This window comes from Phaethon aethereus (assembly GCF_964289735.1).
Source record: "Phaethon aethereus genome assembly, chromosome: 25".
NCBI classification, from domain to species: domain Eukaryota; kingdom Metazoa; phylum Chordata; class Aves; order Phaethontiformes; family Phaethontidae; genus Phaethon; species Phaethon aethereus.
Window position 1 is genome coordinate 3,452,161 of NC_138601.1, and position 18,548 is coordinate 3,470,708.

An 18,548-nucleotide genomic window follows, 5' to 3' on the forward strand; every position below is an offset into this window, starting at 1 on the left:
GTTTGTTTTTTTTAAAATCTGAAACTGGGTTCTGGCAGCAAAGCCAGATGTTTAGGACCCTGTCACAGTGGCTAGTCCAGTTGTAACTGATACAAATGTCTGAGCTTAAAGCATGCAAGATCAATGTTTTTAGCGTGCTGTGTGGTTTACAGATAGATCGCTGTCCTTAATAAAAGGTGGAACTGACATATTAGTTATCTTATATTCCATTGTAGCTCATGAACTTCTCTATCAAGCTGGAAGTATGTTGTATATCTATATAGCACTAGTACAATGATACTCCGATCTTGATTGGGCCCTTTGGGGATACTGAAAAAACGTGCATACCATAATTATATTGGGAAGCTCTTTTACTTCTGTTTACGTGCGTGTGACTTGTAAGGTCCATTAGCAAAATCTTGCAAAGAAATGTGTATACGTGCACATCTGTTGCTATTTTTTTTGGTTACATTAATTCCATTTTGCTGTCGCAGCATTTCTGCAAGATCTGAATGTGAAGAAATAACGTGGTATTTTTTAAGCCATTTTAGCACGGAGCAGCTAAAGAAATTTCTTTCAACTAGCAAAGCAATATTCAGAGGCTCTGGTGCCTGATCTCTAGTTTTGAACATCGCCTGGGTCCCTCTTTAAAAATTTTCAGCATTTGTTGAGTGTCATAAAAGTATGGAGCGTTATGGGAAAGGTTAGTATTCCGAAAATCAAATGCAAAGTCTTTACTGATTACATTATTCTGCAGAGACCTTTGCACAGTTCATGAATGTGTACCGAACTAAATCCCAACCCTGAGTGCTCTGCTCAGAATTCAATACATGTTGCTAGATTTTTGACGCTTTTAGTGCTGCTTTAAGGGAGAATGTCAGATAGGCTTCTAGATATTTTTGATGTTTACAAAAATTAAAATATATCTGGTTAATTGAAGAGCCCTTCCTCCTGTCATATTAATTCACTAAAACACCTCTTTAAAGAGAAGATAATGAAAGAAATACCATCTCTGAATGTTGCAGATGTGTGAGGTATTAGGGACAGTTCTTTATTCTAGCAGATGAGATGCCCTACAAGTGTTTATAATGGGACAAGTTGATTCTTCCTTTAGTTTTCTTCTTCTACGCTTGTGGGTAAAAGCTTGAACAGAGTATTTCTCATGTGATGAACACTGATGTTACAGTTAGTTTCACTAGGCCGGTTTGTTTCTCTCCTTACTCAGGTGCCCTTTGTCTGTCTTATCTTCTGTTCTTTACTCTTGCAGCTAAACCTGTAATGTTTACTTCTTCATAACAAACTATTATGTGCATTTGCAAGATCTGTCCTCTTACACACTGAATATCAATGATGGTTTGAGCTAAGCCCCCAAAAATGGGGGGATGAGTGAAAATTGGAGAAGATTGAGTATCTTACCCATTACAGATGTCAGTATGGTCTAGTAAGAGAGCAGAGTGTTAAAATGTCTTTCACAATGAGACAAACCTCCTCCAAACCTGTGAGATAATCTATACTGTACTGGAAATTTTCTGCAATCAGACCTTGCGGAGGAATTGTAATGGCTTCAGGATGTTACTTCTTGTCTTTGAATCTCTTGACTGCTTTGAATTGCCTTGCTTCTCCTTTGATCAGAAGAATGATCTGCAGGTCTTCAGGCTCTTGCAAGGTCGCTCTTATATACAAGCATTCTTTCGGAGAAGAAAGCACACTCTTGACATTTGTAATGTTAGCCAGAAAATATGCTTCAGGTTGCAATTTAGGTTTTAAAAAAACTGAAGCCTGACCTGGCTGTTTACTTTCTATGTGGCATATGCCTGGCCCAGAGTTACAGTTTGGAAGGACTTAGATGATTATTACCCAGACTGCCAAGTTTTAGCAGTGATGGGCTGGCTTCTAAAGTGAGAGCAATGATATTCTGGGTGCTGTAATCAATGTGGCTCAGATGATTCTTGTTCTTATTGAACCCAATTCCTGTATCACAGTTGAAAAACGAGTCTACTGCAGGAGAAAGGAGCTGGCCTTTAAAAGACGCAATGCATGTCAAATCAAAAAGATTTTTCAGGAATGCGTTAGTACTTTGCTTGTCTTGCAGGAGGTTGGTCCCAGCTATAATGACAGAAATTAGGTTATCGTGACGTCTGGGTCCTAGTGATAGTTAGGTTGCTGACATTTAGCAGTTCTGAGTCAGTTTACTTCACCAGAATAACAAATGTATCATGGCATTGGCTGTTCTAAAATGAGTCGTTAAAAAACATCAAGTAGTATAATTTTGAATGCATTGACAAAGTCACAATGCACTAAGATTTTTGCATCTACAACCTGTTTTCCCTCAGTGACTCTGAAATACATGTATTTGCAAAGGAAAGGGGTATATTAACTGACAGGGAAATCTGTCCTGTGTATTCATTTGTTACTTTTCTTTTTAATTGTTAACTTCATCTACTTTTTGATGTCTGCCATTGGAACAGTCACTCCAGGAGTCCTGTTTGAATTATCAGATCCTCGCCATGCTGCCTGCTCATTCCTGAGCTGCTGCTTCACTGACAACAGTTTTGGCAGAGTCAGAGAATCGCTTTAAAAAAAAAAAAAGTTCATTGTATTTTTTTTGACTGTGTTACAGCGGCGAGTGGAGCAGCCGCTGTATGGGGTAGACGGCAGCACAGCAAAGGAACCACAGGAGGAACACTCTGCTCTGCCAACGCTGATGTCGGTGATGCTGGCGAAACAGCGGCTAGAGAATGAGCAGCTGGCACAGAGGGGAGGTGGCCTCTGTTTTACTTTTGTCTCGGTGAGCAGCTCTGAAAAGATTTGAATCCTGAGGGTTGTTTCTAGTTAAGGGATGGGGAATTCGAAGCTTTTCTGCTCAAAGACAGTGGTTCAAGTGCAGCCTGGTTTATTGATGACCAAGTCTACCATCTTCTGGTAAGTTCATCTTCCTTGTGAAGAGTTCTAGGTCCCAGGCTTTGCTTGTTTAATAAAATGACCTGAGTTTATGTTAACGGCTCAAAATCTTATGCAGATGAAAATAATAGCATCTGAGAGGCTAATCTGATAGATGCAAAAAAGCAAAAGGTGAAGTATAGTCTTACTGTGAGAAGTGGTTTTTTTGGCCTTGCTTAACCTCAGCTGGCATGAATTATATTAGGCTTTTAAAAGCTTTATCCTTTAGCAGGTTGGGCCAGACTTCTTGAAAGAAACTGACTCTCTTGTTTTAATGAACAAAATCTCTAGAGCATTCTTAAACCTTAACATGAAAGTGTGATACCCAGGCCAGGCTGCACCTCCTGTGTAAAGATAAGGATATCTGCATGGGCACTAGTGGTCATGCTGAGGAGCATATAACAATGCACTAACTTTCTTTTGCAGGCCCAGCAAGGCAGCCCATCTTCTACCGGATCAGGGAACACTGAGCATTCCTGCACTTCCCAAAAACAGATTTCCATCCAGCACAAACAGTCACAGGTATAGCTCACTAGATGATACGTCTCTTGGATATGAGATTGAAGCTTTATGCAGCTTGTCTTCCACACCAGAGGATGCCACTTGTAGTAGATATAATTTTACCAGTGAAAAGAGCCAGTAGTCCCAACTCAGTCTGTACCTACTGATTGAAGTGAATCACTCTGAACTTTGTTCCTTATCCTGTAAAGGATGCCTTTCAGTTGCTGCTAATCTGTTTCAGTTTGCCTAACCTGTTACTGAGGCTTTTCTGTGTCAATACTGTGGGCAGTTCTTCAGCTGTGTGCAGATTTGCTCAGGAGAGGAAGACCTTGGCTCTGTCCATTTGAGTTCTGTTGTATCCTGAATGTTCTTCCTCTCTTTGTAAGTGAAGACGTGAAGGAAACCTGAATGATAATTATGAATGCCTCTCTTCAAGCGCTGGGTCGTGGGTGCGTCCACACTACTTACAGTACAAATATCCACAGTCTGTCTGGAAGTTCTTTGGCCTCTGCAGATTATACCTGTGGCATAGTTTGTCCTGTCAAGGTGGAATGTGATGTGTTCCTGACAGTGCTTCTCAGCAACTTCACTGACCTGGGGTCAAGAAGAGGAGTAGCTCTTTTGACTGTGCAGCTGTCTTTTCTGGTGCCTTTTAAATTGTTAAGATTGTTCTTGTGGATTTATGGCAAGATTTACTTTTAGCTGTGTCATCTTCCTCTGTTGCTTATAAGGATGTTCAGCTTTATCTGCAATGCACCTTGCTTATTTCTTCTCCAAGCCTGCTTTTAATCTTTTGAGTTTCATCCCTGATTTGTCTGTGACTGACCCTTCCCTTGAGTGATTTTTAAACAATCAGTTTTGTGTCAATCATTTTCTCACATCTGCCTGTGTCAGAGATTATTTTATTGCTGGGGGAAGCTCATTCTCCATTTCCCCAGCAGGTGGTACAAGTTCTTTGTGCATGAAGAACTGCAGTCTACCTGGGGGGATACTTAACTAGCTTAAGTCTCTGAGCCTTTTTTGTCACCAGGGTCACATATGTTGTCTGTATTGTTAAAATGCTGGTCTGTGAAGATCCTTGTTTCTTGCTCTTGCATGGAGAATTATGCAAGAATAATGCCATAACTCAAGAACCTGCCAGAGATAACTTTCGGATTTCAATCTTTGTTGTCCCAACACCAATGCGTAAATTAGTCGTCCCCCCTGGAGTGAGCAAGGTGGTTTTTATTCTCTCCTGTGTTTAGCATGCCCACAGGGTCCATTTTCCTTGAAAAGGGTGACGCATTATCTGAGCGTGCTTTCTGCCAATGCTCAGCTTCATGGTATTCTCTGGAGGTCTAGATGTAGCATATGCTGAAGGCAAAGAATCTAGGAAGATGCTTGGCTGCATGATGAGGACACGTATACATTCTTGTTTTTCCCTTCCAAACCTGTTTGGAGTTGATAGGGTTAAAAAAAAAGATCTTCAGTGATTTCCAGTTTGAATCACTACTGGCAATGCCAAAAGCAAATCAGCACGAGCATGATTTTTCTTAGTGTTTTCAGTCAGTGCTAGGGCCCTCCAAATGCGGTGAGGCAAGGTGAGTTGTGATGAAGTCACATGTAAGAGCATGCATCCTGAAGCATGACTTCATCTGACACAGTGCAAGCATGTCTGCATTTGCCAAAGTGACATAAAAGTAATTTACTACAGAAACTTCTTGCTATTTGAGTGAGTGCAGCCTAGGTTTTCAACAGCCAGCCTTCTCATTGCCTTCAGTGGCAAAAGCTTTTGTCACATGTGCTTCCTGCAGGCTGTCAGGAAGCATAGGCAGAATTGAGGTGACCTGCCCAGGCCTCCTCTTGTCTTTTGGGATTTAGGCTCATCTTGCTTGATACTTAATGCTGGCAGGTGTTCTTTTTGAGCTTTCCCATACTGGGTGTATGTAGAGAAGCAACAGTCAGCCAAGTTTGTCTCTTACTTCATGGTGTTAGCTTCTAGGCAAGCCTGAAATTTGGAGAACAGTTATATAAAAGCTCCACGGATGAGTCTTTGCTCACTCTTCTCAGAACCAGGATAGTTGATTGCTAGCCGTAAATGTGAAATCTGTGTATGCAGTCATGGAGTGAGATTCCCTTGTCTTGGTTGGGGTTTTTTTGGATGTTGTGTTCATACTGATTTCTTTCCCTTTTCTTCCCCACCCATTCATCAGAGTGCTGAGTTTGAGATACTATTATTGCTAGAGAATATAGCATGTCTTTTGTCTTCTGTTCCTTGCTATAACTCTCACTTCTTTGAGATGTGCTGCACCCCAGAGAACTTTCCAAATAGGTTTCACTCAAGAATTGTAAAGCTCCTCTCCCTAGTGGACACTAGTACATCAGTTTGTCAGAAGGACCTATGCCTAATATTCCTGCTGTCAATCTGTTACAATATTTTAAAATGAAGACCTGTGTTACCTGTCAAGACCATCTTAGAACCCACAGGTATTGTCTTTTGTCTAGCAGGCGGTTGTTTGTGCCTGTGAAAGATCTCATAAATTTGATATTCCAGATGAGAGGTTGGGATTTGGTGTTTTTTTTCTTAAGCCTTTTTCCTGGACAAGCTATGTTGCACTGCAGGAAAGGACAGTGAATGTCAGACACCACCAAGGAGCGGGCAGAACTCAACTATAAAACCAAAATTTGCAGGTCATGGAGGATGTTGTAGCCTGTTAAGTGTTACCAGTTTGCGTGCTTCAGAGCAGCTTTGTGCTAGCTGACTGGACTGCCTATGCTGGAGGAGCCCACCATGTAATAAGAAATTGAAGAATGGAGAAAGTTCTTCTCCAGACTGCTAGGATGGCGGGGGATTGGTTCCTCCTTCTTAGACACCTAACTTCAGATCAGAGAAGGTTATGCTGTGATGTTACATGCTGACTATCTGAAATCTCATCTTTTTTCTTAAATGTGGTTTATGGTAATTTTTCCCTACAGTCTGACCTCACAATGGAAAAAATATCTGCACTAGAAAACAGTAAGAACTCTGACTTGGAGAAGAAGGAGGGGAGGATAGATGACTTACTAAGAGTAAGTATTTAAAGTGGGACAACTGTTCAAAAAGCTGCTATTTAAAGATACCTGGAATGCATGTGCCAGCTAGGCTGCAGAGCAGGATTTCATATACCATTTGTAGAATCAACACTCGCAAGGTAAAACAAATCCAGTCATCTCTTACTTGCAAGATAATTGTTTGGCTTGTAGATATTCTGTTTGGGCCTGCTTGAATCCACAAGCAGTGTAGCAGTGACTGTGGCTATGCAGTGCAGAGTTGTTGTAGCTCAGGTGTTTGTGTCCTCAGCAGTGGTGTTGGCCTTTCTTTGTTCTGTTGCACATTTGTGTGTTTTGCTAGCTAACTTACCATGTTTCTCTGCAGAATTATTCCCCTCTTCTAAGTACTGAGGAGCTGACTCTGCTTTTGTTCAGCACATGTTCAGTAGCCTCTCGTAGACTAGGAAGTTGTATTCTGAAATGTTCATTTGTGAGAGTCAGTGACATGTATAGAGATGAGGAGAACATCTTTTGATCAAACCAAAAGAAAAAAGCTTCTCTTAACCTGTTAGTATTCTTCAGTAAAAGATAAATACCTTTAAATCAAGGATCTTGTCTTAATGAGGGAATTCTAATTGATTTAGCTTTCATCAGCTGGAGGGGCATCTCTTGTGAAGTGTTGAAAAGGATCAGCAAACACACTAAAGGGAGAAGAGGGAAGGCTTTTGGTGTTTGTGTCGGATCTCAGCACCTAAAAGAGCTAAGACAAGCTCATAGAGACATACACGAAGGCACATGTGGGTTTGTGGAAGATCATCGATGAAGCAGGAAATAGATTATTCTTTTTTTTACCATCTGTGCTTTAATCGGAAACCAGACTATTGGTTGGAAGCGGGATGGTTAAATTTAACTTTTTATCAATTAAAATGGTTGCACATAAAATCCCGCTGTACACTGTGGTTGTGTTAAAAACATCAGCTGTTGCTGGGAACCGTCTATATAGCAGGGCTGATGGATAGTAACTTGAATGAGAATTTAATTGAAAGTGCAAAGGGAGTTACCCCATCCTTTTCCTCTGCCACTATTGTGGCTAAAGGGGGAGGATAGTCCAGGGATGACTAAGCTATTTTGAGACTTGGTAGCTGTGGCAAGGTCTTAAGTGTTTTTTAAAAAAAAAAAAAAAATTCCTTGTGCTTGTGTTTATTCTCTTGTACGTGACCCAAGATCATAGTAATTCCCTGTTCTAGAGGGACATTAAGAACTGAGTGGGTTAAAAACTGAAGAGCTTTGCTTGGATGTTTTGATAAAGAGGAACCTAGTCTTTTTTTCTTATCCTGTTGATTTGCTTTCTTTAATCTGATGCCTAGAGCTAGCTGGAGAAACTCTTCCTAGGTGATGCTTAGTTTGGCTCTGAGTGATTTAAAGTCAAAGGCTTTTCTTCTCTTTTCACTTTTAGGCCAACTGTGATTTGAGACGGCAGATAGATGAACAGCAAAAGATGCTGGAGAAGTACAAGGAGCGGTTGAATAGATGTGTAACGATGAGCAAGAAGCTTCTTATAGAAAAGGTGAGCAGGGGACTTGCCACATCTCTGCAGTTACAGTTCACATCTTCGAAAACTTCACTATCTTCTTTTGAGCAGTGAAAGCCTGCTGCTATTGCTATAGTGGTAAAAGACAACTGGATTTCTGTCTTGAATTATTTCTCTGCAAATAGGAGTGTAATGCTAAGACTGAAATGGTTCAGAATGTTTTGGTTTGGTTACTTTTCACAGTCTCAAAGACTGATCTCCCTTGCTTAAGTGAAATAGTCTGAGCTCTAAATGCAGCAGGCATTCCTTGATTTGGAAACTCATCCACCTGAAAAGCAACATGGTCCAGCGCTGGCAATAAAAGAGCAGTATCCCATTGTGCAGTGAAATTGCCAGATACGCTCTGTGACATGGGCAAGTGATTTAGACCTTTCCTTCTTTCAGATGGCAAAGTTGGAGATCATTGCTTTGTATAATACTCTAGCCAGGCTGCTGTTTACTAGTGTCCAGCCTCCTTCAGTGTTGAAAGATTTCCAGATTTCCTGATCATTAAACAATGTGGGGGTTTGATTGCTCTTTCACCTGTTGGCCAATTACATCTATTGTTTGTGGGCACTGGATGGGCAAAAGCACCAGGGTGCTGGCCAGTACATGCAGTCTGTTCGAGTTGATTTTGTCACGAAGCTGATTGTTCTTGGCTGAATGAGACTCCCCTTTCTGGGAGGATTTGTAACTCTGGGCTAGATGTTACGGAGACCTGACATTCAGATAAGTGGTGTATAGCTCCAGTGAGGGCACCCTTAACCCTAAGTGACTGAAGCTTTGCTGCTCCCATCTCAGGCCTTGGAATTTTCCTCTCACTTAGTGGAAACACTCTGTGACAGACACCACCACTAGTTTTTATGCATATTGGTGACCTAATTGAGATTGTGGCACTTCTGGGAGTGGTGCAAGGCTAGGAGTGAGCTGGCTGATCACTGTAGCTTAGTCTTAATGGTGATTCAAGGTGCGTTTCCTTCCTTCATCTCCTCTTTGAGTGAATAAGGGCCTGATCACAGCCATGTCTGGAGTCTAGGTAAGCTACTGATACAAAGGGGTAGTTTTAATCCTACTGCTAGACTGATTTCAGCTGATGATAGAATGGTTGTGAGCTGCCCAAGCAGTAATGGGGAAGGAAAGATGAGGCTGAAATGTCAGAAAGGAGGCAGTCAAACAAATGCCCCTCAGACCAGTGTGAGGCACCAGCAGTAACTTGATCAGTGATTTTCATCTGGGTTTCAGATAAGCAGTACTGAAACAATGAGAAGTGGTAAGAATTGGTAGTGATTTAAAACACAGCACAGGTCTTGGCCGATAATTTATGGCTTATATTTTAACATGTGTTTTGTTTTGTTTTCAGTCAAAACAGGAGAAGATGGCCTGCAGGGATAAGAGCATGCAGGATCGATTGAGGCTAGGTCACTTCACTACGGTGCGGCATGGGGCGTCTTTCACTGAGCAGTGGACAGATGGCTATGCCTTCCAGAACCTCATCAAGTGAGGACAGAGTTGTCTTTAACTTCAGAGACAGAAAAACTAAGCAGTTGTGTGTGATGTCTTGCATGTCAAAATGTGAGAATGATGTGACTGATGCATGAAAGGATCAGATAGGAACGCAGCTACTGACAATGGGGAACGTTTTCACATTGAAGTGAGAAATATGTTTCCACTTAAAGCTCCACAGACTTGAAACCGGAATCAAATTGTTTGAGTTGGCCTCTGGGTTGGAAAGCAGTAGGCTTCGTTGTTGGGTACTCTCAGTGCACCTACCTCTCTGTGCAGTGCTTAGGGTGGAGGGGTGGACCAAATTCTCACATGTATCTTGAGTCAATCAATTTGATTTGCATACTTGCATATGTCAGTCAAGACAGGCTAACTAGCTCCTTTTTTTTAAGTTGAAAGTAGAGAATCTTTAAAAGAAAAAATCCATACTGTTTAACTTTTTTTTGCCTGCTGGTAACAGTGATCAAAGGGGCTGCAGAAACCTGGAAATGAAGATCAGAGACCCTTTTATGCAGGATGTTGATGGAAATACCCAGTAAATTCCCACCTGACCTAGACCTTTAAGTAGGACTTGGCAGATTAATTGTGTTAGAGCGAGCTATGTGTGATCCTTTAAAATCATATCACTTCTCTCTAGTCTGACAGGGAAGTGCAACTCTTGTTAGGCGCAGATTAAGGACTTTATATTTCCTCCTTAGTTTGTGCTGTAAGACAAGGAAGAAACACTTCTGGAGTATTTACCTGCATTCTCAGTCTCTTTTAAAAAGTGAATTAAGGATGTAAATGCTCAAGTCATTTAGACTTGAAATTTCAAGACTGCCTTTATAACTGTAAAATGTTTCAATATAGTCTTTTTATCTTGGAGGAGAGACTTTTTTAGAGAAATTGGGAATGGTGTTGGTTATATTTCAGAGAGCTAAGGATAGTTTAACTATACCCTTGAAGTATAAGGATACTTTCTCAGACAGTGCGAGACTTCAGGAGTAGTTTTAAAAAGAAAATCTGAGATTTAGAACAGAGCCTTCTAGGAAAAAGTATGTGGAAAGCTAGTGACTTACCATGGATCCCTGGGTTTTCCGTGAGGTTAGCAACTCCTTGGTTTTGGATATACTGTGCATGAATAAGCCCTTTCACTTACTGAAAGATTTCTGTGGGCCACGAAAAGAATCCCCTTTTATGTAAGAATACCTTTAAAAAAATCTGAGTCATAATTTTTGGCACATCCCGCTTTTCTGTACAAAAATATTTTGTTACTAATCTTACAAGTACAACTGATTCGAAATTCATTGCTCCAGTCTGTTAAGAGCAGATGCTGAAGACAACTGAGTACATACCATTAGTTATCTGCTTCATGTCTTTTCTACTCTCTTCTTTGCAGACAACAGGAAAGGATAAATTCCCAGCGGGAAGAAATAGAAAGACAACGAAAAATGTTAGCGAAACGGAAGCCACCTGCAATGGGACAGACCCCTCCAGCAAGCAATGAGCAGAAGCAGCGCAAGAACAAGACCAATGGAGCAGAAAATGAAACGTAGGTTACGCAGCCGCCTTGGTGCATTGCAAAGCTGCATGCTTTGATTAGAGCACAAAGTATCTACTGGGAAATGGAATCTTGCCCTTGCCTCTAGGCTTCAGTCCATGCACAAATGAATACTGTGGCATTAGCCTGGCATTCAGCAACATCTGGCTGCAGTTCTAAATAGTTTTCATTGGAGTAAAACAAGGATCATTGCTGAGTCCAGACTTTGTATGAGCTTAGCTGTTTTTGAATGCAGTAACTTTTTTGGTATTCCTGTTGTGTCAAGTTTGAAAAGTGGTGTCCTTTTCTTAAGTGTTGTAACTTCAGAATTGATTTTGATATTGCTTTGTGATATGTGGTGCTTTTTTTTTTGGAAAAAAGAAAAAAGTACACGTTTAGAAGCCTTTACTTCCATGTACTCTCTGATAAGGCTTTTCAAACAATTAATTTGGTATACTGAAGAAAAAAGATATTCTCTGTTAAAGGCAGTGCATTAAGCATTGACCTGTATCTCCAAAGCAGTCCTTTGCAGATACCCGAGTCAGGGAAATGGAAAGGTAGTTGAAGTGCTACTCTTTCTTCTTATAGAAGATTGCCCCCCACCTTTGGAAGTTATTGGTGCTCTAAGAGTCCTGATGTTCTTAGAGAGGAAAACTGTGTCTCACAAGAAAAATATTTTTTGGGAAGTTTTTGTGAGTTGATATTAAGTCAGAGACTTTCTCCTACCTTCTACCAGTTTCTTTTACGGTTTTCATTTTATTGGTGTTGGCTAATACCATAACTCTAAGTGACACTTTTCTTTTTGCACTATTAAATCTTCTGAGCATGACTCGACCTCAAAGTTCCTGGAGCCCTTTGAAGTCTTGGTCTTTAAAAGCACGTGTGAAGTAAAAGCTCCCACTCCCTTTTGCAGTCACAGCAGAGATGGCATATGACTGGGTGAATCGTGATATACAGGGTGCTCTCAGCAACCAGGGCGGTGCCCCCAAATAGGATGCTGGTGCCTGCAGATCAGGTGTATTGTACTGGAGGGCACTGTGTGCTTTCTGCAAATACGTAGCTTTAACAGAGGCATTTACCCCTTGTTTTGGCCAAGTGATCTTAAAATCAACTAAATAAAGTTTTAAAGTTGTCCTTTTGTATTGCAACGTTTGAGTTTAGAGAAGTAAATTGATGGTCTATGCATAGATATTTTGAAGCGTTGCTGTTCGCTGTGGTAAACTTTCATATCTAAGGGACAGGATGAGGCTTTCCACATTTCTGTAGGGATGTTTTTCCCCAGCAGACTGATGCAGCTGTAGTGTGGCTTATTCTGCAGACGTGGCAGTACAGGTCTTGATGTGGCTGGAAATTATGATAATGCCTGTGATACCTAGTGAGCCTCTGTCTATGTCATTAGCCCGCTTTGACATATTCTCCTAGCTTTACCTGAGTTTGCCAGTAAGTTTTTTTGTGCTACCAGGTCTTCTTCTCTGTGTTTCTTGCTAGCTTATCATTCTTCACTGATAAAACATTGAAATTCAAGGTTTTATCTTTGTGGTTTAGAAGAGCTGCTTGTGGCGTTCTTGATAAAAACTGCTTGCCAGTGTATGGATGTGGATCATTTGGAGTGTTTTAGCTTATGAAAATTTTGTTTTTGCAAGTCAGCTGAAGCAACTGTACTGACTGACTACTTGCTTAATCATTAGTTATCCTGTAAATGCATTTGTTGGACCAAGGTATAAAATTTTCTGATTTTTGGAGGGAGGTTTTTTTTCTTGTGGGATTCTTAAAGAGGCTGTCTTTTAGGCAAGTTGAATATAAAAGTTTCTGAAAGTTTAATGAGATGTGGACAGCCAAATTCCTTCATTTGCTTTTTTGGTTCCTCTTTGGTTCATGGTTGTTGCTGTGTCTTAAAAAGGAGGGGAAGGTGCCATGATGCAAATTTAAACATGTGCTCTCCTGAAACTAGTTTCTAGTCTGTGAATGAGAAAAAGGTTTTCACTCAGGAAGATTAATCTGCCGCGGTTTTTTGAGGTTTGTTAGGGCAGCTTGGGCAACCGTAGAGTCTTCGGTTGCACTAGAAGTAGTGTGTTACAAGCATGTTGCCGTGAAACAGGGCAGTGTTTGTCTTAGAGCCCCCCTTGATTTTTGTTATGCTTGCTGCTAACAGGCAGCTATTTTGGGCAATGTTAGCCTGGTGGTACTCATTACGTTTCTTGCTTAATGAGTAGACTCTTGGTGTTTAGCCGTGTATTTCATTTGTGCACAAGAATATGGTTGCTGGTTTATTCAATTGTCTTTTTATTCCTTATACAGCAACACCAACCAGAGACCTAAACTTTTGAGACTGTCTTTTAGATTAGCTGAATGTGATTAAAATTCAGGCTGTTGGGGGAGGAGATGGGGGATGTGAATTAGCATGCTTTTATATGAAATGAGACAACATGTAAACGTTTATGGTACTGGGTATGTTTTGTGTGTGTCTTTAATTTTCAATAAGTAGTTCCTTATGGTCAAGATTCTTTCAAAGGAAACTTGGCTTGTGAGTTTTGCATTAAATATATCAGCTAACAACTGCTTTAGCAGTTATTTCAACTATGCAGACCTTCTGCATTTATCAACAGTGGAGCATTTAATCAGCTGAATACTACCTCCTCTCAATTTATTGCAGTGAGCCAAGGTCCCACAGCCCTGCACAGACATGGGACTCGGTGCCCTCTTGAAACTGCTTGTGGTATTGATGCTGTGGAGTCCTCATACACTAAACTTTGTACTAAGTACTATGCAAAGCATAACTGCTGCAATAGGAATCCTCCTGGGATAAGCTTTGAACTCAATGTAGGTTCAAAAAAGATATTTATATGCTCTCAGTGTGTATCTTGTTTACTAAGTAAACAGATGCAGTTGATATGGGCTTCATAACTTTACATTCACATGTGTGATGCTTTCACCAAACTCTGGTAATAGTAAGAAAATGAATGCAACGATTAATTTTTCTGACCTTAAAGATCTCAGCACATCATTGCATTTCAGTAGTGATCTGATCTGTCATTATTTTAGTGTAAGGCTGTGCTTTGCCTCTGTCCTACATGGCACACTGGCTATAAAAGACAGCAAAAACATTATGAAACTTCTTTTGACCATCCACCATGGATGGAAACTTTGCACATCACTTACCATAGATATAATGGGGATTATTCCCCTTATCCTATTGCTTCTTCTAATTACACATGAGGCCAAAGATATGGTAAGTTGAAGTAAATTTGCCAGGGTTTCCCTGGAAGGTGCTTTGCAGAGCCTGAAACAGGAAAAAGTTCTGAATCCCAGGTTATTGCTCTGTTTGCAGTGGCTCTGTGGCCAGGTGTACTGCTAGTCCCGGAGTAAATAACTGGGTTGAATTATCCAGCTTCTGTTACAAAGAAAAAAATTGAAAACAAGTCATTAAAGCAAACTTCAAATGGAAAAATAAGATGTAGAATACTTGTGCTTCAGTGTTCCATATTTAGATTATGGTTTAGTTTTCCATGTTAAAAGTCAGTCACTAGCCTAAATAGGTGTTATTAGGGACATGGATTTGAAATTAATCTGTGCTTTATCAAGATTTGAGCTTTTGGTCTCCTTTAGATTGATTAAAAAAACAAAAGACTGTAGAGTTTACCTAAAAAATTTCCTGCTGGCTGTTGACATACTCTATAGTTGTCACTTCCACTGGCGATGGGTGTTCTGCAGACTGTTCACTTTGTCACATACACTGAAACTAATGCATCGGATCTGTCTCTTCTATGCAGGTTAACGTTAGCAGAGTACCATGAACAGGAAGAAATCTTCAAACTCCGACTAGGTCATCTTAAAAAGGTAAGAACTAACTGCAGAAAAGGCTTTCGGGTAGGTTTTTGATTCAGTATTCTATGAACAATAGCATTTCTCTGTAGAGGTCACTACTGTCTGTTTGATAATTGAGAGGGTTTTGTTGCTTGAAAGGGCCAGCAAGGATTTTGTAATACTTTTTTCCAAGGCAGTGGTATTCAGGAATGATGTTCTTTGCTTCAATAAAGAGATTTCTGTCTCCTTACAGTCATGATTTCATGCAGGGAGTTCCACTGTTTTGATGCATCCTATTCTGTCGCTATGACCTGCCTCGTGCTGGGGTCTGTACATGTCTAATATGGGGGAACCTGAAGGAATGGACCAAGGAAAGAAAATTATAAGAACACAACGAAAACTACAACCATCATTGACTTTCCCATTTCTTTGCAATATCAAGTAACCAACATTATCAGTAACAGTCCAATAAAATCTCTTGGGCTTTTGGAAACTATTATTGTTTAGGTAGTTGTAATGCACATTTGGTTTCAAATACATTGGCTTCAGTAGGAGCTGTACCTGCAAGTGAGGCTATAATTAGATAAGCTCTTTGGTACCTTTAAAGTGATCGCAATAACCTGTAAATAAGTTTTCTGGGACACTTCAACAGATGAAGTACTGAAAAAAAAAAAAAATAGGTGTCTTCTGCCATTTCCTGGTTAGCTGTGATTTCTGCTACGGCCAAAGAGTTTTCTTTCCCATATGAAATGAAGAGGAAGCATGCAAATGCATTGCTGGAGCCCCCCTTCTTTTCTTAGTTTGTGCCTGAGCTGTACATGTAGTTTTTCCTGTAACCTTGACACACAAGTTAAATGCAAGGCCTCATTAATGCTACTGTACTCCTTGTTATTTTCAGTCGCAAGGGAAAGTTAATGCACACATGGAATCCACTGGCACTTTGCCCACTGTGTTTTATTGACCTGTGAGCAAAGATAAGTGATACGGGCAGGAGTATACTGAAGGCATGCTTGCTCCACAGCTTCCGCATTGCTAGAGTGGATTAATTGCAGGTCCATCTATGCTGGCATGTAGTGTGCCACCCTTGAACGGAGGAATCCATTTGGAAATGGACCTTAATGGAAAATGAAGTCATGTTCTGGGATCGTGGCATTGTCTGAAGCTGTGCTTATCCTTCTCCACTTTTGGAAACTGGCTCATTCTTTATACCTAAAAATAGAACAAGTTGAGAAGGGAAGGAACAGAGTCACAAGACAAATGGGTAACTATGTCCCTTGAGTCATATATACCAAATAATACTGCTCAAGGCACACGTTTTAATTGAGGTTTGCAACCCTGTCCAGAGTGATGTGAATTCTAGTGTCGTGTTTGAGGGCGCTAGAACTTCCAACTGTACCAACAGTATATCAAAACTGCCACAGGGCACTGAGTTACACTCTGACCTGTTCTATTGCTTACTGCTAATAGGACCCAGTGTTGTTCTTTCACTTTTTCCGTCCTTTCTGGATGCTGCCCTGTCCCCATGTGGCATCGTGACATCCCTGTTCCTTACTTCTGAGGGCTCTCCCTTCTCCTGTCCCAGCAGAGGCTGAATTCCTACAAAAACAGCTGCAGAGCACTTAGTCAGGGAAGGAACAGGACCAGAGCAACAATGCTTCTTAATTGCAGAAAACATTAAAAACAAGGAGGCATAAAATGTGTCTGCTGCTGTCTATGTGTAGGTGTAAACAAAACTGCCCAGTCAGTTTTCATTTCTGTCACCTTCCACCTGACTCTTGACTATGACCATCTCTCTAATCTCCCAAACAAGTTATTTACCAATAACTTCTTCACAAGTGGAATTACATTCATGTTTCCATAAACCAGGCAGAAATCCTAACTGCACTATCTCACACAGTGTTGTGTTTTTGTTCTGTTTTTATCTTGTGCAGGAAGAAGCAGAGATCCAGGCAGAGTTGGAACGGCTAGAGAGGGTTAGAAATCTACATATCAGGGAATTGAAAAGGATACACAATGAAGATAATTCACAGTAAGCACGTGGGATTCAGGGACAAGAACGTATAACAATTTTCTATCTGTCCCCTTCATAATGGGAAACATTTACCTTTTTTTATATTGGTGTTACAACTTAATACGTCACTTGATTGTGGGGCAGCACAGTGATATAACATCAAGGTACCCTTATATAGTCTTTCATCTGTGCAAAGTGATCAAATAGTATCAAATCTGTCAGTCGTTAACAGAGTTTTAATATTTTTCTGTCTTAATATAAAAATGTTGTTTCTAAGCTGTGTAGTAGCTGTAATTTATTGTGCAGTAGATTGCATTATTTCTGTCAGTGTTCTTAAACCTTGTCTTTCTTGCCAGATTTAAAGACCATCCAACGCTAAATGATAGATATTTGTTGCTACATCTTCTGGGTAGAGGTGGCTTCAGTGAAGTATATAAGGTAAATTTGAAGTGGCAATCTGGTGTAATCTGAATCTGCAATGAAATGTTGCAGTAAGCAGAATTTTTTACACTTGTTTTCTCAATGGTGTGTGTGGTTGTGGAGGGAAGAAGGGAGGACAAAGCACATGTTGCATCTGGCTTGCATTAGACAGCAGGCTTGAGATTTTTAGGTTCTGCCCTATCCTCAGAGGTCGGATTTCCTGCAAACGTCTGTTTCAAGAAAATGTTGCACCAAGTCTGCAGTTTTGTGAGGACAGAGAAGAAAAGCACTTGTTTCCTCAAGTGCTATGCACAAATACCTTAAGTAGTGCAGTTTTATTGAGTATGGCATAGTGAGTCGGAACGTCACTGTAAATAGGATAAAATAGCTCCCATAATAAAAGCAAAGCCTTCATTTCCTGGGGGTAGAGAGCTTTTTTCTTGTGTCTTCATTTTACGCTCTGAAGTAGCAGACTGGGTGTGTGTATATTTGTGTAGTCTTGGGATTTCCTTGGAATGGAAGATTACTTGTGTGTCAGCACTCTTGCATGGCCAAGACCTGTGATACTTCGGTGCTTGCTATTTGACTATTATGCTTAGAGCCTTTTCGGTTCTAAATATCCACCATCTGTACCCAGTAGTTCTTAATTCATGTTGAATTTGGATAGAATGAAAATAATTATGCCGATGCAAATATTGGAAACTTCACAGTGATTTATTATTTTGATGCAGTACAGTAATAGCTATCTAACCAGGGGGGCTAGACTGCCCAGGTAGTGAAGAAAAGTGTGATCTGCATGGAAGTACTCTGAATTGCTCTCTGGAGGCTTTGCTGACTAAATAGAAAGCCTTGGCTCCACAGATGAAAGCAAGAGGGTATGAATGCTTCATACCTGACCACGCGTAAGAGCTGTAACTATGTTATTAAAACAAAGAAATGCTTAGTCCTCCTTCTCCCAGGTCTTGGCCAATCTATTACAGTTTAGGAGTTAAGTATACAGCTTTTGAGATGGACACAGTTTATCCTTGTCTGTTTACAATAAGATTTTCTGGGTGCTATAAATTATTAGCTGTTGCTGCTCTCAGACAAGAGATTGCTTAAGTAAGTAAGGCTGTAAAAGATTGCTGCATTTCTCCAAGAGAAATAAATGGTGGTGGGTTTTTTTATTTCCAGTGGTCCGTTCTATAAGACTGCCTAAGTAGCAAAAAACTGGGGGAAAGAAACACAGCACAAGATTTACACAGTTCTGCCATTGAATTCTGCAGCTTCTAAGTAAGCTGAAACATTTTACT

General features: G+C 40.5%; 1 protein-coding gene across 4 annotated transcripts in view; it reads left to right on the plus strand.

Moving 5' to 3' along the window:
* Window positions 1–18,548, plus strand: part of TLK2 (tousled like kinase 2) — a gene marked incomplete at both ends in the record, with an annotated part of 39,140 nt that overhangs the window by 13,861 nt on the left and 6,731 nt on the right. For 3 of the 4 annotated variants that reach the window (XM_082010654.1, XM_082010655.1, XM_082010656.1), the window contains 9 exons: window positions 2,600–2,767; window positions 3,346–3,441; window positions 6,376–6,468; window positions 7,886–7,996; window positions 9,360–9,496; window positions 10,881–11,033; window positions 14,792–14,858; window positions 16,757–16,854; window positions 17,193–17,274. In XM_082010654.1, the coding sequence (XP_081866780.1) occupies window positions 2,600–2,767; window positions 3,346–3,441; window positions 6,376–6,468; window positions 7,886–7,996; window positions 9,360–9,496; window positions 10,881–11,033; window positions 14,792–14,858; window positions 16,757–16,854; window positions 17,193–17,274 (1,005 nt within the window). The remainder of the gene's footprint in view (window positions 1–2,599; window positions 2,768–3,345; window positions 3,442–6,375; window positions 6,469–7,885; window positions 7,997–9,359; window positions 9,497–10,880; window positions 11,034–14,791; window positions 14,859–16,756; window positions 16,855–17,192; window positions 17,275–18,548) is intronic. The other variant, XM_082010657.1, reaches the window with a different exon arrangement.